Genomic DNA, 26,953 nt, shown 5'->3' with positions numbered 1-26,953 from the left:
AGTGCTTCAAAGCGCCCACAACACATGTGGCCACGTCCCCATTCCGAATCCATTACCTGGAATGTTGGGTGGTCTACCAATGTAATAAAAACATTAAAATGTATTATTGTGTCACATGTAATAAGTCCTTTTACTGTCATCATTTATTTAAAGTGTAAGGTAACCATGCAGTATTTTAGGAGAAAAACTGAAAATTTTAAATTAATAAATTGAGTGGTCCTAAAGAGATACCAGACTGGATTTTGAAATTACATTTTTACATTTTTTACCTTGCACAGTTCCAACTGGCCCCCTCAGAATATTTTTAGAGGTGGCCGTTCCAAAAACCAGAATGTAGATGTGCTTTTGTATGCAAAGAGTGGAGAATTAGGCACATTTGGGAACAATAAAATACTATGTGTGACTGCATATATTCTGGTTTGGAAGTGACCTCCAGTGGGTGGATTGTATACTGCAGAAATGTGATATGTGCCTGTATTAATTTGAAATGCAAGGTAAAATAAACAAGGCTGCAATATGGTACAATCAACCTCCACTGTATCAGTGCGTTTTTTCATTGCACATCGTTGAGTAAAATGTCGTACTGAAAATTACAGTTTGACCTACTGTCTGACATCCTAGTCCTCTGAATATAGCTTGGAGAATAACCCCAGCCCTATGACAGTACATTATCATTCATTTACCTTGCCGTGCTTGCTTCTACACGGCAAGAAAACAGTCTGAGAATGAAGAGAGAGGTTAGTGCATACTTGCCAACTCTCCGGGAGACTCCCGCATTTCGCGAGAGTCTCACGGACTCCCGGGAGGGTGTGGCAATCTGCCTGATCTGCCCAGTGAAGTGGGCAGAATTAGGTCCAAAACGCCGTGATTCACCGGGAATTGCGGCATTTGGCCCCGCCCCCTGCTGTAAATGACGCAAATTTTGGAGCCCCGCGGCCCATCACGCCCACCTCCCCCAGCTGGCTCCCGGAATCCAACTTTCAAAAGTTGGCAAGTATGGGTTAGTGTTTGAACGGACAATACGGTGCACAAGTGAGTCCTGCCATTTTACTATCTACTGCGGACAGGTAGATTGTTATTTTTTTTTTGCAAGTGGATTAAACCATTCAATCAATTTTTTGGGGGGGGAGTATGTATGCAAATGTTTTTCTGTTTACCTATGTGCTTCATCTCGTCTTTAGGGTCTCTGTTATGTATATTATTTTGGAAATATAACATGCTGCAGCTTTTTATGCTGATGTCTGTTTTTTTTAAAATTAACCTAATGTGGGTACATAAAAAGTGCTTTCAATCCATTTTATCGAAACTGGATTTCCAATTGTTGGTGTAATGTCCATTGTAAATATTACATTAGAAAATACACTCACAGGAATAATAATGCCATAGAAAAAAATAATGTATATATGATGCATTGGATACAGTAAAACAATATGGTAATGATGTTTTAAAAATGACTGTATATATTTTGGCAGCTTTAAATTGCTATGTATCTCATGCTATGTACTGTAGTCATACTCTAAGGCTGGGTATACACTACAGGGTTTTTAGCCGATTATCAAGACAATCACATGATAAATGACCATTCGGCCCAATATCCCATTAATTTGTACGCTCCAACTATGAACGATTATTGTTCCAAAGCACATCGTATTGTTTCATTTGATTTCTAAACCAAACTGAAAATGACGTTCAACGATGGAACAATGTCGTTCCAATTCTGCAGTGTGTACGCACTTAAGTCCAGCAGTGTCCAAAGATCTCTATGGAGTTTGCAGACTCATGATATTTTCAGCTGATTGTCATGACAGATAAAGAGCAAAGATATAAAGGTAAATCTTGTAAAATGTGTCTCGTGTGTACATATAATTCAGCATGCTGATCAGGACTTTTTCGTTTTTCAGTCATTGGTAAAATCGTTAACGATATCGCATTGGGAGATATTTTCTGTAGTGTATACCCAGCCTTAGCATGGCACTAAATAAGATAAGCAGGAAAATGGTTTGCATAAATGTATTAGATTTGCGCCAAAATATTCCGTAGCGCTTTACAATCGGGGACAAACATAGTAAACTAATAAACAAACTGGGTAAAACAGACAAAGAGGTGAGAAGGCCCTGCTCGCAAGCTTACAATCTATTGGACAATGGGAGTTTGACACATGAGGTTAAGTCTACATTTGCAGTCGGCCCAGCCAGACTGCAAAGGTAAAAGTGACTCATAAGCTAAATGATCCTGTCACAAAACAATGTTGGTCAAGGGGTAGTTGTATAACAGGTGGTAATAGGGTAATGTAGTGAGGTTAAGAGGATGGTTGAGGAATACTATAAGCTTGTCTGAAGAGGTGGGTTTTCAGAGAACACATGAAAGCTTGTAGACTAGAGGAAAGTCTTATTGTGCGAAGGAGAGAATTCCATAGAGTGGGTGCAGCCCGGAAAAAGTCCTGTAACCGGGAATGGAAGGATGTAATGAGTGTAGATGAGAGACGCAGATCTTGTGCAGAACAGAGTTGCTGGGTTTGGAGATATTTTGTGACAAGAGAGGAGATGTATGTTGGTGCAGCTTTGTTGATGGCCTTGTAGGTTAGTAGGAGTATTTTATATTGGATTCGGTAGAAAACAGGCAACCAGTGTAGAGACATACAGAATGATTCAACAGAGGAATAACGATTTGCAAGGAAAATCAATCTTGCAGCAGCGTGCAAAATAGATTGTAGGGGTTTGAGTCTGTTTTGGGGAAGACCAGTAAGGAGCGAATTGCAATAGTCAATGCGGGAGATGATAAGCGCATGAATTAAGGTTTTTGCAGTGTCTTGTGTGAGATATGTGCGAATTCTAGAAATGTTTTTTAGATGTATGTAACATGATTTAGATATAGAGTCAATATGGGGAACAAAGGATAGGTGTGAGTCAAGGATTACAACTAGGCAGCGAGCTTGTGGGGTGGGATTTATGGTCATGTTATCAACAGAGATAGAAATGTCAGGTATGCTCTTGTTGGTGAGTGGGAATATTATTAACTCTGTTTTAGAAAGATTGAGTTTGAGTTGGCGAGAGGACATCCAAGATGAGATGGCAGAAAGACAGTCAGTTACACGGGACAACACAGATGTCGAGAGATCAGGAGAGGATAGATAGATTTGGGTATCATCCGCATAAAGATGATACTGAAATCCAAAGGAACTTATTAGATTTCCAAGAGAAGCAGTATAGATAGAGAGCAGCAGAGGACCTAGCACTGAGCCTTGTGGTACTCCAACTGATAAAGGAAGAGGAGCAGCGGTGGCCCCAGAGAAATTGACAGTGAAAGAGCGATTAGAAAGGTAGGATGAGAACCAGCATAGAACAGTGTCTTGAAGTCCTAGGGATTGCAGCGTTTGTATGAGAAGAGAGTGGTCAGTGGTGTCAAATGCAGACAAGAGATCCAGGAGAATTAGGAAAGAGTAATGGCGTTTAGTTTTAGCAGTGATCAGATCATTGACAACCTTAGTCAACGCAGTCTCTGTGGAGTGTTGAGAACGATAGCCAGACTGAAGAGGATCCAACAGGTTGTTTGCGGAAAGGAAGCGTGTGAGGCGAGTGTAGGCAAGTCTCTCTAGAAGCTTGGAGGGGCACGGCAACTGAGAGATGGGAAGGTAATTTGAGAGAGAGTTTGGGTCGGAATCTTGTTTTTTTAGAATGGGAGTAATCACTGCATGCTTATATAGTGACGGAAAGATGCCAGTAGAGAGCGAGAGATTACAGATTTTAGTTAGAGGTGAGATGAGTACAGGAGACAGGGATCTACCAATTTGCAAGGGGATAGGATCAAGAGGACAGGAGGTAGAGTAGGAGGATAAGAATAGAGTAGAAATTTCCTCTTCATTTGTGGGGTCAAATGAAAAGAGTATGTCAGAGGTTGGTGGGAAGGAATTGAAGCAATTGCTTATCGAGGAAGAGGATACCAATTCTAGTCTGATCTTATCAATCTTGTCCTTGAAATCGGAAGCAAGATCCTGGGCACTGATAGTGGACGGAGGGTTTGGGGTGGGAGGATTTAGAAGAGCTTTAAATGTCTTAAAAAGGCGTTTGGGGTTGGAAGCCTGAGCATAGATAAGAGATTGGAAGTATGTTTGTTTTGCAGTGTCCAGAGCATTTCGATAGGAGCGGTAGATAGAAGTATATATGAAGAAGTCATTAGAGGTGCGAGTTTTACGCCAGTGACGTTCTGCTTTACGGGAAAGTTTTTGAAAATTTTGCATTGATGTAGTGTGCCACGGCAGACATCGAAGTCGACGTGTAGTATGTAATGTCGCTGGAGCCACTTGATCAATGGCTGTTGCTAAGGTTTGGTGAAAATGAGGTACTGCCATCTCAGGGGAGGAGAATGTAGAGATAGGGGAGAGAAGGTGTTGGAGAGAGGTGGAAAATTGTTGAATATTAATATGAATTAAGATTTCTGCGGGTATGAGGAGGCTTGGTAGAGTTAGACAGTAGAGAGGTTAGAGTACTGGGGGTGTGCTCCAGGGGGACGATAGATCACCGCAACACGTAGAGAGAATGGATTAAAAATGCGAATAGCATGTACTTCAAAAGATGTGAACTTGAGTGATGGGACATTTGGTAGAACTGTGAATGTGCACTGTGGGGAGAGAAGTAGTCCAACCCCACCTCCTTGTCTGCCTTCAGGTCTGGAGGTGTGGGTGAGTTGGAGGCCACCATGTGAAAGTGCTGCTGGTGAGGCAGTGTCTGATTGCATGAGCCATGTTTCAGTTATTGCCAGAAGGTTAAAGTTTTTTGAGAGGAAGAGATCATTAATGGAGGTAAGTTTGTTACAAACAGAGCTTGCATTCCAAAGGGCACATTTAAAGGACTTTGGAAGAGAGGGGAGGCAGGTAATGTGTTTGAGGTTTGCTATAGAGCGGTAGTGTTCTGGTGTATGTGTGTGTGAGGAGTGTGGGGGACCTGGATTAGGTGATATATCACCAGCTAATAGAAGCAGAGAGAGAGAAAGATAGGTAAGGGGATTGTAAGATGTGTGACCTTTTATTTTTTGGCGACAGGTGGAGGCTGTACAAAAGAGACAAAGATACAGTTATATAACAGAAATACTGTTCCTTGAAAGTTCAGCAGCAACAACATAGATGTTAATGTAAACAAAATCATGAAGTATTTGTTATATGGAAATAAGCAGCAGGACTATTTGTTGTACTTGAGGAAAATCCTTTTGTTTAAATAGAAATAATATCAGGACCACCATTACAAATTGAAGCTCTACCTTAGTTTTGAATTATCCACAAGCTCAACTCCTCCAGAGAGTGAGAGGATGTTTTCATTGAAAAAAAATGTTGATTCAGACTAATTAAAAATATTTGAAAAGAAAGAGAAACATTGAAAATTGGACAGATCTACTTAAAGTAGCAATCCCACTTAGAATGTTTATTTTTTGTTTCTTTAAATAACAAGTTCAGTTCCTTTCAGTCATTTTTCTTTACAGTCCTCCTACTAAGCTGTTTCCTTTTAAAAATCTCTCTGGAAGGTGCAAAGTATGGTTGCCAGCCACACACAAGCTCACAGCTCTTAGCATGTCATATGAAGACAGACAGAGAATGAGTGGAGGGGATACAGTACACAAAGCAGACAGAGCTTAGAGGGGCATTCCAAAGCTCTGCTCACTACTTCATGTGTCATGTGACTGTTGTTGCAATGGTAGTTCATGACAATGTGCAGAATTATAATAATTAATAGCAGTCTGAAGAAGCAAACCATAGAAGAATGGTAAATGCTGTCTCAGTTTTAATAATTGCCCCATCAATTATCAATCTAGTTGTGGAAACAGAAAATCTCTCCTTTTTGTTTGGGAGTCTAAATGAGCTCCCATCGTCTCACAATATAAGTACATATGAAGACACAGCTACAAACTGTTAATCTCACATGATTCCAAAGGAACTTAATTAAACCATGAATGTCCATGGGAACAGGGAAAATAATTATGATGGCATTTAAAGATAAATATGATTTAGAAGTGGATGTACAATAATAGGTTCTTTAATGTCCTAAATAGCAATCATTAGGATTTTTGAAGCTAATACATTGTAAACTTCTCAAGAATGCCCAGATGTTAACTTAAATTATTCCCTGTGGAAATTGCAGAATTACCTATTCGGAAGTTAATTGTGCAAACAGTTCTCGAAATTGCAGCAAGGGTTATCAGGACTGAATCCAACATTTACTACCATTAATGTCAAAGTAAGTTAACTCATGACAGTATTTATCTATTTTATGTATATAGTGTATAAAACCAAGTACATGTTATTCTGCTTCACATTTGAACAAGTTATCGAGAAACGCAAACCAGCTTTATAGCAGTAATTGCTTTGTGTCATCCTACATATTTTTAATTTCTGATTTTAACTAGTTGTATATCTAAAGATCCCTTGAGCCCAATGCAAAATTTGATCTGTGACCATTCTCACCAGCCTAACACAACCACCCCAGCCCCATACCATAACAACATCAACTAGTATATTATATAGAACCGATGACAAGCCTATGATGCAGTTACTAAATCTATAACTATCTGTGCAATCCTACCTAAAGGGTTTTTAGAAGCTAAAATACTAAACTAAATATATGGCATTGCGGAAAACAACCGAAATTTGCTCTTCAAAGCTATGTACTTTACAGAAATCTAAGTACCATCTGCACAAATTGGGGATTTGGTGCCGCACCTTGGCTGTTTTACACGTTGCAAATGCCCTCTTATGTGTGTAGTGGATTTGGTGCAGTTTGTATGGCTTGTGGTAAACTGCTTGGCAGAGACTGTTCCCTATGTCTGATGTTGCTCCTTTGCATTGTAGTTGGTGTTTGTTGTGGACTGTATGAAAGTTAGTTAGCTAATTTGAGCAGAGAGTGGAACATGACAATCAGTAGTGTGGTGAGAGAGATCTAATGTTTTGTTTTTTTTTTCAAAACACCATCATCATCCCTATTTAATCAGACTCAACCTCAACCTAAACCCTAAACTGATTGTGAAACTTACTAAGCTATTTGTTTGATTACATCAGTTAGCGTATGTCACATAAATATATGTCAGTGTATAATATATTTAGCACAGTTGATATTATGTTGCCCATTAGAAGACAGATACATGTGGGTAACTATTAGATATGTTGGGAGGGTGAGCCTGCAATGCTAGCTGGCTCAAAGATTCAGCAATTATCAGAACATACTTGTCTGCCTCTTGGCGTGGGCAGTGTGATATAGGCAGGCTGTTATATTCACTGAGGCAATTCACAATGTAGCAGACAGTCATATGGTGAATACAAGCATCAGCTGGCAGTAATTAATTACAGCACTGGTTTTATCTGCAGGCATTTTTTGTTTTCTCTGTCTTAAAAGTGGAAAATAGAATCCAGCATTCCTAGCTACACATTAATTTGTGTAAAGTCAAAAGTCAATGTCAAAAACTGAAATCTAATAATATTGTCTTATTTTCTAAGACACTGCATGTATAAAAAATAATGCAATTACAGTTTTAGCTAAAAGTAACAATGGCTAAAGGAACTTGATTTGAAGAACCATTGTTAGAAATACACTACCATGTAATCATAAAGAATCAGGCACATTTCTGTGCCATATAAGATGATGTGGGAAGTGCTTGATATTGTGTAAGCAAATGTACTGAAGGGGCAAGGTCTTTTTTTTTTGTTTTTTTTAAGAGAATCAGGACAAAGTAAGAAAAAGGATCTAATCTCCTCATAATAAACAATTGAGAAACTAAAACATCATTTTTGCAATCCAGATCATAATATCACGGATATGAAAGCTCTGGTACTCAAAGGGAATATCACAATCTAAGAACAAGGGGTAAATGTATCAAGCTGCGATTTGTTTGGCGATTTAATATAGCTGCAAATCGCGAGAGATATCCGGCGATTTGAAGTGCAAAATCGCCATATGTACTAACGAGCGATTTTAACTTTCCTAAATCCAATCTCTGGAGATTTGTGTAAAGTTTAAAACACCTATCTCTCACATGTTCTAGTCAAACACACCGGAGATTAAACACAATCTCGCCCGAGTTTGAATTCAAAATTGCCAGATACAACACGCTGCTTTCTATGGCTGAGATTGCTAAACACATCACTGTTACACTGCAGGACAATGTTAATATAACAGGAGGCATAATGGAAGTTTCAATAAACCATCTTTTTTGTTATAGAGGGGCAAAAATGACAATGATTTTTCGTACGGGGGTCAAATTATTTTATGGATTAATGGCCAAAATGTAATTATAGATTAAATGCAAGTGTTCTGTTTTAAAACAGTGGGTTACTATTTCACCAGCAGTGGGGCAATATTTCATATTTTTATGATATGGCAACACCTAAAATTTCCAGATGGTCTCACCATTTAAAGTACAGACTTGTCATACTACAAGTGCTTAAGTGCATGCTGACACTTGTAGTGCCACAAGTATGTACTTTAAATGGTGTGCCCATCAAGAAATTTTAAATGTTGACATATCATAAAAATATAAATATTGCCCCACTGCTGATGAAATAGTCACTATTATATTAAAAAAACCTCTTGAAGTCAATAACACTCTGAAACAAACTAATTAAAAGGTAGAGATAAGCAACATTTTCAAAATTGTTCTGCAAAAAATTCACTTTATTCTGCTGTGAAATTTTGCCCAAATCACCAGCGAAATTTGGCTTTAAGTGTTCTCAACCGTACCCCACATCACACAGCAGAATTAATTGACCGTCATCGCCCAAGCTCAATTTATAGACCATAAATTCTGTGGGATGTGATGTACAAATTAAATGCAGGATGGCAATTGAAATATAGCACCAGAAATAGGCATCTTGTGTAATTCTTTGTAGGGCGAATACTGGTTATGTCTTGGGCACAGGTTAGTGTAGTGTGTTGTTTAATGTGTTGGTCAAAAGCTTTGCTAATTATGCTGACCATTTGAGCTGTATAATATATAATACTTCTAACAATTATTTGCTGGTCATTGTTAGGCATCTTAGTACTTGCCGATGAACCTAACCCAAGTCCCACCCATAAAAATGTTTGCATGGCATGCACAGTTTAAATTACTTGTTTGCTCCTAACTTTCGGTCCTTGCATTAATTTTTGGATAGCTTTTATAATCAAAAAGGTAAAACTCTTACCATTTTGGTATTATGAAACAATTGATTTACAAAATAATTCAGAACCAGTTTGAAGTTTACGCCAGGATTAATAGTGCAGCTCACAGCCTACAAACTTTAAGGACACAAAACCCTACTTTTGGTTTGCATCATATCCATTTGTATACCACAATTGTCACACATCATAGCTGTGGGTGTAGACCCATTGTGCTTTAAGCAGTTGATGCTAGCTCACATGTGTTGCAGAGTCTAATCTGTGTCTGGTCCTCACTGGGGACCCTCAGAAGGAGGTTATGAGCTTTGCAATGAGGCTCACACAGGATGCAGGCCCCAGATTCACCCCACTAAACAGCATCAAACATGGAGACTGAGGGTGAGACACAGTTGTTGTCAGGGACAAGCAAGGGACCAGGATGGGCAGCACAGATGTAAGCTCAGAAAACAAACCGAAGTTCAAGGTCATAGGTAAACAGAGGTGGTCGAAAGAAGGCTGTGTTGGTAACAGAAGATAAAATGGATGATTAGCCACAGGGGTAGTCAAGAACAAGCCATGTCAGTAATGGGTAGTCAATATACAAATAAATAGCATGACAATGAAGCACAGAATACATGCTGCTCATACACAGTGGTGTGTACTAATATGTCTTTTTAAATTCATGGCATGATTGGGAGGACAGAAGTAGGGAGAGAAGGCGAGAACACTCATCTGTGTAGCAATGCAGACTATAAGTGAGCACAGCCTCGTAAGTAAGCTTATGGATGATCTCCACGCATCCTCTACTAGGTTTAAGTGGAAAATATAGATGGAAACTCCTGACCGGGGGTGGGAGGACATGTATATGAGAAGGAGCACCGACCCTGGATAATTCTTCAGAATAATAGCCCTTCCTTGAGAAAAAAAAATACTTTACAATAAAAGGTGCTGATAATAAACCTTTGAAAGGCACAAAGTGCGACAATTTAGAAAAGCAATCAACCTCTGCATTGGTACATATGGGTCTCCGCATAACACGTAAGTTGTATTCACTTGTTACATTTCTTCCACAAATTCTCCCTCTAGCCTTCTTTGCTGAAAATACTTCATTTCAATCTATGTAATTGGGAGAATGCCTGCGGTATATGTTCTTTGGAATATCATCATGTTAACCCTGCCTTTCTAAGAAATCTCATAGGTAAGCCACGAGTTTAGCATAAGTTTAATTGGTGTGAGTGAGGGAGGGCAATTTAGTTATTACAGGTTATTATGCTCTCTTATTTCCTAATTGCCTAGGTCAGGGGATGCATTTTTAGAGTGAAAATTAATAACAAGAGGCAAAGTAATTTGAGCACAAACCGTTATTGAAAATGGCCAAAATGTTATGTTATGCTCACCAAAGCCAAAGTGTGCTCCATGTTGAATAAATGGAAGTGATCAAACAACTGCTCTGCGTATAGCAAAAAAAGGATGTTTTTTTAGCATGGGGCGGGGAGATTAGGTTAATCAAACAGTGAATGTTATATATTGTATTGGGCTTGACTAAAGTGTTCAAAACTGACCTGACCAAGAGCTGCGACATTCAGTTGTATGTGAGAAGAATGACTTCATAAGCTGCAATCAAGAAATAACAGCTTGTGATTGGTCCTCCTACTACCACACGCGCTCAGCCACCATTTTAAGTTGTCACACTAAACTGGAAGAGCCCTGAGAATACTGATGCATCAGGGCTCTGGTTGTGAGGGAGGTGGCCATGCACTATTACATTTTACTAGCTAATTGTGCAGCTTTAAAGGTAGCATAGCTATCAAGCCTGGGGCTTTTATCAGCTATAGAGAGCTAATTGCTTTGAGCACTTCATTCTCTGACCAAGCAGCATTACATTTACAAATGGCACCATAGAACACTGTGGCTAGAAAGATGTTCTATTAGAACACTGGATAATCTGATATGAGGGTTTGAGAGTATTATAGGCATTTTTAAATTGTAAAGTTTAGAATTGTAGGAGGCAAATACATTATCTATATATGGGTCAGATAAAGATATTCCTTCTTCGTCTGTTATAAGAAGTATATGGGCTAATAATTTGTATGCTCTGTTCCCCATTGTGTAGAAAGTATTATGGAGCCTAGTGACTGCTCTTGAGGCCAATTATATATTTATACAAATAATGGTGGAGCGCTGGAGCCAGATAAAAATAAGTACAAGTAGTTTTAATTAAAATATCAATTTAGAAATAAAAGAGAAAAATAAAAAATTTAATATTAGAAAGAGCTTATAATACTGGTATAATAAATCTTAAAACATCACAGACAAATATATATGGTGGCATAAAGTCCATCCGGTATAGCTTATTATTAGATATAAAGAGAAAATTCCTCAAACAATATCTCCTAAAATGAGGGCAGGATACATAGGAATCATAGGATAAGGAGCAATATCAGCGCGGATGTGCACCTATGCAGCAGCAGGGATAAGAGTGAGGCGAGTTCCATATATAACACCACTGATATGAGCAGGTTACACAAGTTTATAATTAACTCATTATGAGCCTAAATATTAAACTATTTAGGTTCATATTCTAAACAGGGTTTATTTTTAGATATTGCCAGTCCTTAACAACAATCAGACCTGAACACAGTATATAACCTATGCAAAATCTGTCACAAAACTATATATAACTGACCACTGAGCAGCAGAAAAGTTTATGCCTAGGTGAAAGCTGGTCCACTAACTTCAAGATCAAAATAAAAGGGCCACACACATTGATTGGCACAGTATATTACACACTCACCTTTGGACATTTTCTTCAAGTGACTTTAACTTCTGTTCATCATCCTCACATTGTCGCTTTCTCGCTTCTTCCTCTTCAACTGTGCCAACAGGTGCTCCTTGCATTAGCCATTTTTCTCTGAGTGATTTAGACTACAAGTTAACAAGAACAGCAATTTAAACATTGTATTTAGCCGTGAATTATTGATTTTGCTATAAAAGTATTGGCAGTATCTAGTTTACAGACTAGTATAGTATGAATTAGTAAGAGTCAGGCAATTATGTAGACAGTGTTATGTGCCATAGTTTATGTGTTTTATATATATATACACATTTATGCTTCTCTTCTAGAAAATTTGGGAGAGCGTAAAAAATGGCTTTATTAAATTCTTCAAAAGGTAAACAGACAATTTAAAAATGCTGCCTTTCTGAACTCTGTCAAAACCCTTGATACATTTAATATTATTTTCTGTGTTAGAATTCAGCAAATCTCAAATCTATAGCCATAGATTGTTTTGCACTCGGACTTATACATCTTCACAAAACATACTGAGGTCTGTATACCTGTAATAGGTTTGTGGTTATACTTGTATTGCAGTCCCCATAGTGGGCTACATTGGGCTGGGTCACCTGCATTTTTCCCTTTTAAAATAGCCTTCTGAGTCGAGTCTTGCCCACCAGACTGAAATTAGCCCTCCCCTGGTTGCAGTGTCTGTTAAAAGTGTTTTCTATTTATTTTGAACTTTACTAGTTAATATTTTATTTAGTATGGTTTTTAAATAGTCTTCCTTCTCAACAATAGTAGGTTTTGCATTCTTTAGCACTGTTCGGTTCTTTCCGTAGGGAGATATTTGACACTTTCAATCTTAGAGGCACTGTGTCAGGTCTCTGCCCTTTGGAAAGAGTCGAACAGCACTGAAGCTGATCCACATTGGTCCCAGATTTATGTCTTACCAGTACCTTGCTCCAGGACCCAAAGTACTATTATTGGGAAGAGAGGGGACTTAGTAAATAGTGTAAACCCCTTTAAACGATATCATCAAAAACATGTGATTATCTTCAGTATGTTTATAAAATAGAGCCTTATACGAGTCAGACGGCAGGTCAGAGCTGCAATGCAGAGCCTGTCATGGGTCCCGCTGTCGCTCTGCAAGCAGGGGAAGTCATGTTGGTGCAACAGGCGGGGAACTTTAGGAAGCACGGCATAGGTAGGTTAAAGAGAGGGAGGAGAATAGAAGGGGGTGAGCATCATGTCCAGTGCTACAGTGACATAAAATCAGAAGGTGGAATCAGCTCCCCCTATTTCCAGCAAAACACATGGGGTTAACCCCACCCATCCCACTCTATTAGGAGTCAGGAAAACACAGTCACATGTGCCACGTAACTGTGTTTTCACGGTAGTCCAATGACTCCAATAGTCCAATGACTCCACGGTAGTCCAATGAATTATAAATCATTAATAGCAACCTGAAGAAACAAGCCAAAGAAAAATGGCAAATACCAACATTCTTCTTGCCATAGTGACTTACGTTAAAAAACACACACTAATGTTTTCATGTGATTGCTCCTTTAACAACTGAAATCTGATATACTGTCATAGAGAGTTATCTGTATTATCATACCGTTCTGTTTAATTTAAAATAAAAAAATAAAAAGTATACAGAATTTTTATTTAAATCATTGCTGATATAGGTGGATTTCACATGCTTTGAGATACAAAACTATCTCAGCCCCCTGAATTAATGTAACTCATTAAAATTTACTCAATTTTAAAATAATTGTGTTCAGTTTGTAGTTTCATTTTACTACAATATTGCAATCACTGACCTTTTTGTTATAATACGTTTTAACCATGGCATAAGAATTCATTTTTGTAACAAAAAAATTGCATGTTTTTTTGTTTAATGTTTTAATACTAAAAATAGGAGTGAATGCATGTTACCATGACAACACTACACTGTAATTTAGCTTTGAATGTTAATATTTAAAGGGACCATTTTCCAGTTTTACTGTTTGACACACACAATATATTATATTAATTAAAGATTGGTCTGGTTAATATTAACGATGCATGAGAACTATAGACATAAACTTGTAGAAGTCACATACTAATAGTATGAAAGACATCTACAAATTAAACATCTTTGAAACAGCTTAACAGCACATTTAATGTAATCATATGTGAAAACTGGGTAAAAACAGAGTATGTATTATTTCATTTATAGACAAATTCTTAAAATAAAAGGCCTACAGAACTTAATGCTCTACATCAGGTCTGGTCAACCTGTGGCTCGCCAGGTGTTTTGAAACTACAAGCCCCAGCATGCATTGCCAGGTGAAACCCAGACTATAGCTGGCAGGGCATGTTGGGACTTGTAGTTTCACAACACCTGGAGAGCCACAGGTTGACCAGGCCTGCTCTACATAGTATATGTATGCTTGCCCACTCTCTCGGATTCCAGACTCCTGGGAAAGCAGGCCATTCTCCTGCATCCTGCTGGACTGTTGCTTCGATGATGCGATTCACTGTGAATTGAGTCATTTTGGCCATGCTCTCAAAATGAAATGACGCAATCAGATTATTATGTGGCGGGGATGGGACCAATATGACGCGATTCGCAGCACCCCGCACCCTCTGCGCTTGTAATTCACCTTCCTTCCAGGAGATCCCAGAATGGAAATACCTAAAGTTGATAAACATGAGTATATGTAAGCATAGATGTAAATACAGAGGCAGTACAGAGGCCTCTCTCTCTTCTATAGGGGAGGTCCAAGGGGCAAGTGCAGGTGTATGTGCCACTGGTGCAGAACTGAATGCGTCTCGCAATGCGGACAGCTCAGAATATGTGCGTAAATATGCTATTTTTACGTGCTGCTTTTTAGAGTTTAATTTTTGGTCTCATATTTGGCCAACGCAGTGTTGTGAGACAAGAAATTTAAACAAGCTTCAAGGTTTTCTGCATGGAAGGGTAGCTTTTTACCCTTGCAAAATTACCTGATTTGTACATTTTTATTGGTCAGAATCAGCCTTTTGCGCTATCCTGTACATTTATACGTGAAAGCATATTTTTAGTCCCAAAATAGAAACAATACAAAATAAACAATAACCATTTTGTTGGACAAGATCAGAGCTAAAATTGTATTTCTGGAGGCCCAACCATTTCGTCATTTTGTGAACTACGTCAGTTGTTCCGAAGTTGGGGATTGTGTTTTTTATTTTATCCAGAAGAATTTTATATTTTCTTTTTGAAGATAGATTGGGCTTTCTTTTGTTACTATAGTTAATTAAATACAAGGTTGCCAATCCAAGAAAACACTTTTACTTATAATTTTATTCAAAAAAATAATTAAATTCATAAAATATACATTTTGGGCAGGGGCTGGTAGGCAAATTCTAGCCCGGGGGAGCTAAGCAGCGTATTAGGAACATAAAAGGAAAAAAAATGCAGGTAGCACAGTGACCCAGCTAAAGGTAGCCCACTACATGAGCGGCCCGGGGTTCAGATGCCCTCTTACCCCACAGACTCTTGTTTTGGGACATAATGAAATACATAGCTGCCTAATCTGCTTTAATGTCTGAGAGACTCTTGGATTATTGGGAGACAGTTCGGACTCCTGGGGCAGCAGAGAGATCTCCTTGAAGGACGCTCACCACCTCAGTGAACACTAAGTGACCGGGAAGTGATGATACGATTTGCGCCATTATACGCCTTGCCTAGGGAGATTGAAATTTTGTCACCAAGCCCCACCCACATCTTTTTTTTTTCATGCCTTCTCCCAGAAGGAAGGTATGAATTATAGGTAGCTATGCTAAAATGGATACATAAGGTAAAATGTGCTAGTGAATCCTAATAATATTTACACATCTTTACTGCTAATTATTTCTTGATTACTGCTTTATTCTTTTTATTAATCTATAACTGGTAAACCATGCATTGGTGTATTTACCATAGGTGCACGGCGTACTGTGCACACAGGCCATGAGTCAAACGGATCCTATGCCATTCCCTTTCCTTGATAACCCGCTGCACCCAGAGTAACTCAGCATGGCAGACTGAGCTGGATTAAGGTGGGATCCAGGTCGCATGTTCTCACAGTGCTCCTCCTCTACCGTCTGACCTCCGTTTACCATTCTGCATATCTATGTGACTCACACTGGATGGACAGGTAACTGCTGGGCTCTCTGAAACAGGTATAAGGAGCAGATCACATGATGGTGCATGTGCACACTTGGCTCCTGATCTCATATCTTAAATGTGGCTGGCTTAGGATATGTATCCACTTGAAACATAACTGCAGCTTCAGAATGGTCCAGTGCATCAGCAATAAACTGCATTCACAGTACAGTGAAATCGAGTTGAACGGATCTGATCATAAATATCATTGATCGCTACACACAGTCCCACTGCATTCATATAACTCCCCTGAAAGTATGTGTTAACATGTAATGCTATAGGCTGCGACGTTAGGGCCAATGTTGAGGAGGAGATATGCGTATACGAGATCCAGATCATGCCTTCCATGCAAAAAAACACAAATCAACACATCACTGGGAGCACAATGTGACCCATGGGGATAGCGATCTCTACATGAACTTATGTGTGCACATGGTAGTAAAAGAGGCACATCTGCATAGTTTACAGCTAGTAAATTACCCATTTTACATGTTGTGTTAGTCCATATAATCATACAGTTTAAGGAGGCCCTAACAATCATTTCTGGTACTGCCATGGACCTGGTGCCAATTTCAGCACAGCATGCAGGGCCATAGACTTTAGTGCTCTTAGTCCCACCTTACCCATTAACCAAACCCCTGTTACATTTGCCATCCTGGGAACAGAATATAGTCTGTAGCCAGGGGAGGGCTGGCAAAGTTTAGCCTGGGGGTCAAGACTCAACTCAGCAGCCTATTAGGAAAATTTTAACGGAAAAAAAATCCAGGTGGCCCAATAACCCAGCCACTATGGGCCCGGCCCGGGGGATAGACGCTCCCTGCCCCCCATTCCAGCATTCCCCTTGTTGTTGCTCTCGCCTGTCAATTGTGACAACCACCACTTGTTTCTGCCCATGGCCACTTATTATAATGTATATTGCACATGAAAAGAAGCACTGTTGCTACTGTGTTGCTACTGGTCCACTGCTTTTTTTTTTTTTTTTTTTTTTACAATTGTTATTCACTCTAAATGAACACATTTTCCATTCCCTACATTGCAAAGCTGTTTATCACAGCCTACATTTCTGCTCATCTGCCCAAGTTAAAGTGTAGCTGTTTATATTGCCTCTGTAAAGAAGCAATCATATTATTAAAATGCATATTTCTTTAAATGTATTGATCTGTCTAAGTGACACTATTGTATTAAAAAATCCAACTGCAAGGCCTTCCATGTCATAATAGCATGATGTGTTAGATAAGGGGTTGTCCAACTGTGTTCCCTATTGTATGATATTTTTTAATGGAACCACTCCATAAACATCTATCTATAACATATATTTGGCCACCCCACTGAAAAACTTATACAGCACTAGATTAATATATACAGTGAGAGAACCACTGAATATTTATGATGCTTAATAATACTGCTAAAATACTGTTCATATATATTTACAAATACACACACACTATAGAATGACATTACGTAGACACAAATGTCATCTATCCTATATTATGTACAAAAGACATGTAATCTGAGTACCATTGATTTTGATGCTAGATCAATATTTTACACATAACTGTGTTCTCACAAAAGCCTTGACTGTAATTTTTCCAAGGCAGAAGCTTCCTCCATTGACAATGCAGTGCTATAGAGACACATGTGATGTAATTAACATGTATAATATGGATGTTGTGAGTAAGTGCCTCTCCTTGGCTGCTAGCTCTTACCTTTAGGTGTTGCAGTTGAAGAATTTGGTCTTCAAGCTGCTGTCTTTTGTCCTCAATTGCAGCCTGCCGTTTTCTTTTTTCCTTTGCAAGAGAAAGAAATAAAATGTACAAATAAGAATCTGCACGCTCTAGGTTCCCTTTCAGCAGCTGTTAACATGTGCTGGCAGTGCTGCTCAAGTGCTGAGGAAACATGTTATCATGAGCTCTAACTGCTGTACACTGACATAGAAAGAAAGCCACTAGTTCTCTCAGTGATAGCTGCTACACTCCCAATTTAAAGGAACATTCATATTTTATGTTACAAGCACTGTTAATAGTATTTTCCATCATATTGTATTGATCATAATACAATTGTTTGTTATTTCATTCTTAGACAGTATGATATAATTCAGTGACAGCTTCTATCTATAGGAAAATACAAAAACCTAATCAAATGACAAAGATAAGTTATGCATGACAATGATCATAAAAGAACTGTAAATTCTGCACATTAATAATGCGTGACAATAAAACACACAAAAACAATGATAAAATAAACTAAAAATATATCACCAGTAATCATTGATGCATTGGGTGTGGCTGCCCATAGTAACTATAAACAACACTCAGGGCCTATTCATTCAGGTGCTCTGAGCTCTATATTCTTGTTTAAATTTACTACACAGCAACTAGAAGATGTGGGCTGCTGCAGAGTGGGACATACGTTAGTTTGAGTAGCGTATCTTGCGTGAAATCACTCTGCACATGCCCATAAAGTGGGCACGTGCATGTGCACATATGCAGACTTATATGATTCTGGCACACACCCGCATACACCTGGAGAGGTGGGTCAGGGGAGGGAAAGGGCGTTCCAATGAAGGCCAATTGCAGTAAAGGCATGTTTACGCAAATGTGGCTCATAGGGACCTGCAGCAACACACATATACACATTTTAGTAGGTGCATATTTTGCACCTACTACAGGGCAGATACAGGGCAAATACACAATGGTAACTTGTTGTAAACCAGGCACACGTGCTATTAATGCAGAGGCGGGCACATCTTTACAAGTGTACGACTCTGCATATGGGTTGAAATATGCTCTTTTTTACAGTAATTTACCCCCATTGTGTTGACTTTTTCACAAGAGTATATGTACAGCACAGGACCTGTGCACTGCTCTTGCATTCCTGATACACAGAACCTGTAGAGAATGAATCCAACTCCCTGCAGACTCCTGCAGTACCATGTTGCTCCAGGACACATGGACGACAGGATGGAAGTGTACCGCTGCAGAAACAAGTTTACAACATGACATGACTAGTTCAACCTGGCTGGATGTGCAGGAGTTTATGTTCATCCTCCAAGCTTTAAGTTCTAGAGGATCATAGGACTGCAGGCACAAGCAGTGGTGAGATTCCCCCACACTGCAAGAATTTGTACCATAGGACCCATGCAATTTTGCTGATTAGAGGGGAATATTGCATGGAGTTCTTCTTTAATTTGACTGAACGTGGTAGATTGAAGATCATTGATTCCTATATGAAAACATTCACATACATGAACGATGACTACAATTTTAAAATATAACTAAATAGACCAAAAATGCAACATACAAGATCTACTCCTTCATCAATTGTAGTTGTTTTCCAAATATACTTGGCAACAAACATTCAGCTGCTGCAATTTTTAATTAGTAGGGAATTTCCATTTGTACTGAACAGAAAAAACTGGTAAGTTGCTGTCAAAAGGATCCATGTTTAGCATTTACTGCCTGTGCATTCTTGCTAATAAGTAGTTCTCCTTTCTCCATGTATGCCATGTGAAACTCTGACCATCGACTTGCTTCTAATAAAAGCTCATCAATTTTGATGAATACTAATATATCCTATATTTTGTTATGGATTTACGGACACACATTTTCATATACCACAGTACAGTCTATAAAATGATTTCAGATACATTCTTGCTACCTTAGTTATATGTCATTGATGCAATAGAGCAGAATCTCACATGAAATATTTGTATGTGAATATCTTTGTTCTGGGAGTATAAATGGTGAAGAGGCAATTACTATTATTATTTCTACCATCAACATTTATTTGAAAAGCTTCTGTATTGGGAAAAATAACAAATACAAAACAGCTGCACATGCTAGACATTACCATATTTATGAAAACACATTGATGTAAAGATATATTAAAGGGAGAGTATATACGAAAGCAGGAATTTCTAATATGGGATTTCTTATCTAAATACACCTTATCCAGAACAGTTTATTAATAAGGGCTATTCCAAGGGCAGCTAAGCAAAAATAGGGGTTATCTTTAAATGTGTTTTAGTAGATTGTAGGCAAATTCCAAATTATGGGGAACAAATCCAGATAACCCAAGACCCCAATCCTTCTGGATAATAAATGCCACATATTACTCTGTTAAGAAAGCAACATATTGTACTGAGGAATGATGATGATGGGACCTCTACAATCAACTTAAAAAGGGTTGGAGACCAATCGTGATTGCAAAGAACAACTCAACCTTAAACCAAAAAGTCAAATATTCATATATGAAACATGGTGTTAAAGTAAATGCAATACAACAAGACACAATGGATTTCAATTATTAATTTAAATGGTTTGTTGAATGTATTGCAATTTTTTCTGAGACTGCACATTAATAAGGAAACCAAAGAAGGTTTGTGAGCTATGTAAGTTTCTTTATTGTTATTGAAATTTATTTGTACTGATAAGTGCATAGAAAGCACCACAAAAAATAGCCTTTTGTGTTTGTACTCTTATTGGTTTTTCTTTTGTTTAATCTATTTTATAATATTACTTTGTAAGAAAGTGCTCTGTTGCTATTGCAACACTATTGTGCCAATACTCTGCAGTACTCTTCCTTGCATTAATTGGTTCTAGTTAAATTTATACATTAATTTCAGAGTAACTTTCCCCTTATAGCTTAAGTAAAGTGCTAGCAGTATGTGCTACATTGTTGGTAATATCACGTATACGTATTGTACTATAGATATATTTCTGAAACAACTATTCAAGGGTCAATACTGCTGTGCAAGATGTAAGCAAGTTGCTCATCTGGACACCCAGATTCTGGATCTAAATGTGCAGCTGTCAACACTTACTGTAGGACCACTGGCAACATGGAGTGGAGTTTGCTCCTCATGTAGCAGACACTGACTGAGTTTGATCCTCATGCAGCAGATACTGGCTGGGGGCACTGTAGAAAGGGATGGGGCCATGGAAGAATAGGATACTGAGGTACTGTAGAAAGCTGATTTACAGTCAGAAGAAGGGGTAGAGAAAAGAGTGTTAGGGAGGATACTGCTGATCTGGCACAACACAATAAATATGCCAAATTGTCTGACATTAGGGACGTCTGTTCAGGAGTAGCATTGTTGCAGCAGGATACTTCCACTAGCAACCAGTGATGATTCCAACAGGAGTGCAATAAAGGACAGACAGGTGCTGGTGGTAGTGGATTCAGTTTTTAGGAGGATAGGAAATCTGTCGCCAAGATCTTGAATGCCGTACAGTTTGCTGTCTCCTGGGTACTTGGGTTTGGCATATTACGGATCAGGTCGACAGATACATGAGAGAAACCCAGCAGTCATTATACATATTGGTACCAAATGACAAAGCTAGAGGTAGGTGGATGGTATTCAAAAAGGATTTCTAAAATGAGGCTGTTAACTAAAAAAAATTTTTTTCTGAAGACGGTGAAAAAGGAGGTTTTGAGTTTTTGGAGTCCTGGGACGATATTTGTCTTGGCTACAGGCTCTACAGTAGGGAAGGACTGCAGGCTACAGTTGTGGGGGGCAGGCGGTTCGGTTGGAAGACTTGAGATTTTAAAGTAGAAGACGTGGGATAGGGTGAAGATTGCATCAGTGTGCGATATAGTGTAGACAGAGAAGAACAGGGTTTAGTCAAGGGAAATGAGAGAGAAGAGGAAAGAGGAAGTAGAAGAGGAGAGGTGTACGAAATGTAAAGAAGCAATATGTATAGTAACAAATGCCAGAATTCACAGCCTACTCCCTTACACCCCCCCCCCCCCCACACACACACAAAAACACACACGTTCTCAGAATAGTTAAGTCCCTATATAAATTATTTGAAAAATTTTGAAGTATGCACTGTTTCACATAAAAATCTTCTATATAAGGTACCAAGTGTCATGGGAAAAGTTTGTACATGGGATGAGATCTGACTGAAGGATAGATGACATGGTAGTTATAAATGGAAAATATTCAGACCGTGCAAAAGTTATTTAGTGGTGTAACAGGGAGCAGTATTGTACTACATGAAAAAACAGACAATATTTAAAATATGTGTAAAATAATAAACTAATTTGCACCCTTTGCATTGTAACATGGTGTTGTCCAGGAGAAAGCTTACTCATCTATTTTACTTACTTTCCTTCATGAATCAGGCCTAATATGTTTTCAGAACATTAGTGCTTTATTGTTAATTATTTTATAGATTTTTGATAGTTGCCAAATCATTTTGACTTAACCAGCTTGTACAAACATGTAATATATTGCCTCTTAGGTTTGAAAAGAGAAAAACATCATATATATATATATATATATATATATATATATATATATATATTAAACATGATTGACTGTTTTTTCTACTGACGGTTGTCTGGGTTTAAGTTCTGTGGTTATTAAACCTGGAAGCTACAACTTGAGTCAAGAAGGGACGTAGCAGGGCGCAGTCCCATCATATATGCAAGGGAGTGCCAGGACCTTGGTTACAGCACCAATAAGAGCTGGAGACCGAATAATAGATTCTAGCATGAGTCAACTGAAAAGATTGCAGACCAATCAGAGTCTCTAAGCAATTAGTTTTGTGCAACAGAGGACTCAGTGACTCAAAGTGGCTCAAAGCCACTGTCCTCCAGCTATTGTGGAGCTACATGTTCTAGCATTTCCTGATAAACATTGACTGCAAGGGCATAATGGTGTCTGTTGAATAAAAAGTACTATCATGCCCTTCCACTCATGAGCTGCCAGTAGCTCCACAATGGCTGTAGTTCCAATGTAATAGACAGAGGCCCCTAAGATCCTTACCCATTATACAAAACAAAAACAAAAACAAAAATCAAAAAACAACAGATTTTAAAATGAAGTTAACTGGAATAACACTCTTCAAAACTTGTACATACAATAAAATCTTCTTTCTATCATAGACAAAATGGAAAATATTTTTTATAATCCAATGGCAAAAAGAAACCCCCCATAAAGGAAGTCATTCAGTGTCAGGGCTCCTAACGAGAACTTTTTTTTAATCTTTTCTTCTTGCATTATTAAAAAGGAGAATCTCAACTACAATGTAAAGAAGATTTAAGTTTTTTTTATAATAACTGGTGAATGAGTTGGCTTTTTCATGATATCAGCCCCTACAGCCTAGCGCTGTGATAGTAGTCTCAGAGGGGACTAGACCCTTATACTGACCAGGCTGGGGCTTGTTTCCACTGTGACAAAATGACCCTATGCTCCTGGATTTTCCTGTTACAGTAACACAAGTGTGAAAAGACATATATAGTGAGTTTCCATTTATTATGCATGCCTATTCTTTTCATGTAGTTTACTGTCCAACCACTTATGGAATCATGTGTGGTAGGCAGGTACCAATGAATCATACAGATGCAATTCAGAAGAAGAATTGGCAAAACAAAAGATTTAAGTGATTTTGAATATTGCATACTAAAGGGAAAGCCAATAGAATTCAGCTCAGGTCAGTAACAGTAAAAAAAGGTGCATTTTCTTTAGACTAAAGAACATTAACACTGGACACTGGAGGATTGAAACATTGTCTGTACTGATTGTCAGGCGCCGTCCCCGCACTGACACTTGGTGCAGGAGACGGACGCCTGCACCTTCCAAGCAACCACATTCTGTTGCCTAGCAGCGGGACGCTATCTCTGCTCACATGTCTGCAGCCAGCATGTCTTACCGCCAAAATCTCCCTAACCCTATCAGGAGGCACCTTAGGGTATATAAGGCAGCCTCTGACACATGTCTAGTGCCAGAGTATTTGATCTTCAGCCTTGCTCCAGTGTTTGTTACTGTGTTGCTGTGATTTGGATTCTGACCCCGGCTTGTTCCTGACTTCTCCTTGGTTCCTGATTCTGGCTTAGACTGATATTTGGTATTGACCCGGCTTCCTGACCATTCTCCTGCTTCTGATTTGGCTATATCCGTTTTTCTGGTTTTGACCCGGCTTGCTGACTACTCTCCCATCCTGCATCCTGGTGGGCTCTCACTGCTGCCTCAATTGTTACCTCACCAGCTGACTGATACTGAGGGCCGAGACCTGCACGTCCTTGCAGCAAAGTCCATACCTCCTTGCAGGGGTTCCTGGTGAATACCGGGGGTGTGTTAGACTCCGCGCCTCAGTACTCAGTAGCGCCAACTGCTGGCAGGTATCATCAATTCCACCTAGTGATTCTGACACTGATCAATCCTGTTTCAGGCTGTTTTGTGTTGATGACAGGAACAGGGTATGCTGTAAACTGTATGAACACATTAATCCATGCAGCTGAGTATAAAAAACTTTGATCTTTTGCTATGAGGTGTGAGGAAACGGGGTACTACTGGACTGAGAACTATGTAATCATCACCCGTTTCTCACGGTTTATTGTACTTTTTAATCCTTGGCCCAGTCTAAGTATATACACCAGAGCATTGGTGTATTATGTGTATTATTATTTCATGTTATTAGACACATTTTGCCCATACTATTACCTGTGATATTGTATGTAGTATAAATAGAAACAATATTGCCATACTGTGTGAAAATATCAGAACAACAGCAGTCATTTTGCTTGTGGTAGCTAATGTAATTACCATTTGTCTCAAATGTGTATTGTATGGGGTGCAGCTGAGATGAGGTTTGTTATCAGAACAATGTCTGAGTTAACTAGCTGGCAGCCCATGTTAATTAGCTAGGTCAACAGATAACCTGAGAGGTAATGAGGTTAGAACTTCTACTCATATGCAATGTGCCTCCACAGTAATATATTGGTTGAAATAGCATGGGGAAATGTATCAATATGTGTCAATATAAATGTAATTGTATCAAAAGGTATCACAGACTTATATTGTGTAACCCTGCTGATATCATGTGTCAAAAGTCTTATTGTTCCATGTAAGCGTGCAGTGTCATTCCTTGATGTACTATTGTAACCCCATGTGTAGTGTATCCAGCCAAAACAGCTAATTGAGTCAAGCCATTCTATTGTCTAATCAAGGTAACAGGGACAGTATGTCTAGCAGCTAAATTGTTGACTGGGAGGCCCCTTCTGTAAAGGGGAGGTTGGAGACATTTGACCCTATTTCCTGGGTACAGAGAAAATAATAGAGGGCGAGGAGAATGCCAGGGGGGGATGCTAGTTTGGAGGATCCTGGTGTAGAAGACATCAGTGAAAAGGACTCTGGGCCAGGAACTGTGGTGCCGCTGGAGGGAACCCTACCAGGACAGGGTTGGTGTGAGCTAGTAACCCAGGCTAGGAGACACCATAACTGTTTTGCTAAACGGTAGTGGTAATATTGCGGGAGGATAAGACCCTGAAAGGGACAGAGATTATGACTTTGGAGTGCTGACTGCAGGAGGCTGCTGGAGGATACGTGCTACCATTTACCCTGTAACTTGTGAACGTCTTGTGGTGTTGTGCTGTCGTAATAAAGTCTTATTTTGGATATATCTTGGTCTACCCGAGTGAGTTGAATCCCACAGAGGGTAACTTCCATCCCAGCTAAGGGTGGTATCCTCACATTTGGTGGCAAGCAGTGGGATCACTCGGCCCGGTGTTGCAAGAACCGGGAAGGCTGCAAGGGACGCAAGCGGTTGCAGTCCAAGGGCCTTGTAGGTACAGCACAGCACGGGCTACACAGCACCCAAAGGAAGCCTATCAGAGGAGTTGCAAGAAACGTGAGACATGATCAAGTATAACTCCCTAAAACTGGATGAACTCCGGGGATTATGCCAGACAAGGGAAATTGCTACTACCCAGGATGACTTCAGGCCACAACTAGTGGAAAAACTATGCAAATGGGACCTGTGCCTACTCGATAATGCGGGCAGGATGAAAATAGCAGAGGTCCCAGCAGTGGAAGGCACCCAAGTTGGGACTTATGTTGCAGAAATCCTGAAAGCCAAGGAGTTGTATGAGGACCAGGAGCAGCCAGTAAGGATTCAGGAGATTGCAGCTACAATACAAACATCCCCCACCCCAGGCCAGTCAGCAGTGCACAGTGGAAGCTATGACTATGGTCAGCTTCGTCAAGAGCTGCAGCACGTCCTCAGTCAGTGGATCCGGAGAAAAGGACTTGAGCTGGTAAAAGCAGGGCTGACTGAGATATTTCCCAGCCTTCAGGATTGGGTGGCAAAGTGTAACCCACAGTCCTGGGATAAAGCAGAAAAGGGGCAGAGTGAAGGCCAAAGGCGACCCAGCAGTCAAGGACAAGCAATACCACACTTGGGACAAGTCGGGAAGTGGTGCCTTCGATGTGAATACTGGGGACATCTTCAACAGCAGTGTCCCAGGAAAGGAGGTCAATTAGACCAATTCCCTCCCACGGGGGTTGTTGGCAGGAGCCACCCCCGGAAAAACAAACACTACCACCCTGATGCGCCAGAGGCGAGGGGGGTAAAGGCCACTTGCAATGCTGTGGCTGACATGAGGCAAACAACAGGAGGACGCCTTTACAGGCACTTGAAACCTGTATGGGTGGATGGCAGAAAAGCCCAAGGATTTAGAGACTGTGGGGCAGCCATCACCCTGGTACGCCCCGAGTTGGTGGATTCCAGAAGAATTATCCCCAACAAGTACTTTAAAATTAGGATGGAGGATGGACGATGGGCAGAGATTCCAACAGCCCAAGTCCAGTTGCATTGGGGCCATCGTAACAACCTGGTAGAAGTTGGAGTTATGGCAGGAATGTCCAATGAGGTGATTTTGGGCAATGATTTGGGGCAAGACCTCAGGAATTATTTTGTTGAAAAAGCCCATAGAAAGGTGAGCCCCAGGCAGAGGAAGAACAACCACTTCTACACGCCAGTAACTAACGGGTATCAGCAACCTTTCTTTACCATCTCCGGGCCTCTGAGGGTGAGTAGCCAAGACCATCCTGAGGGGGGGTTAGTCCTGGGGGAGGAGGATAAATCTAGACTGCAAGAAGCCCAGCTA

The 26,953-nt window shown here is 39.6% G+C and overlaps 1 protein-coding gene across 4 annotated transcripts in view; it reads right to left on the bottom strand.

Moving 5' to 3' along the window:
- PALM2AKAP2 (PALM2 and AKAP2 fusion) overlaps window positions 1-26,953 on the bottom strand; it is a 312,233-nt gene that overhangs the window by 209,721 nt on the left and 75,559 nt on the right. For all 4 annotated transcript variants that reach the window (XM_075208422.1, XM_075208430.1, XM_075208439.1 and 1 more), the window contains exons 2-3: window positions 17,767-17,847; window positions 11,908-12,038 (exon numbers count right to left, since the gene is read on the bottom strand). In XM_075208422.1, coding sequence (XP_075064523.1) covers window positions 11,908-12,038; window positions 17,767-17,847 — 212 coding nt within the window. The remainder of the gene's footprint in view (window positions 1-11,907; window positions 12,039-17,766; window positions 17,848-26,953) is intronic.

The sequence above is a fragment of the Mixophyes fleayi genome, chromosome 1 (genome assembly GCF_038048845.1).
Source record: "Mixophyes fleayi isolate aMixFle1 chromosome 1, aMixFle1.hap1, whole genome shotgun sequence".
NCBI lineage: Eukaryota > Metazoa > Chordata > Amphibia > Anura > Limnodynastidae > Mixophyes > Mixophyes fleayi.
The sequence above is the reverse complement of the archived record's forward strand: the minus strand, read 5'-3'. Positions and strand labels throughout refer to the sequence as shown.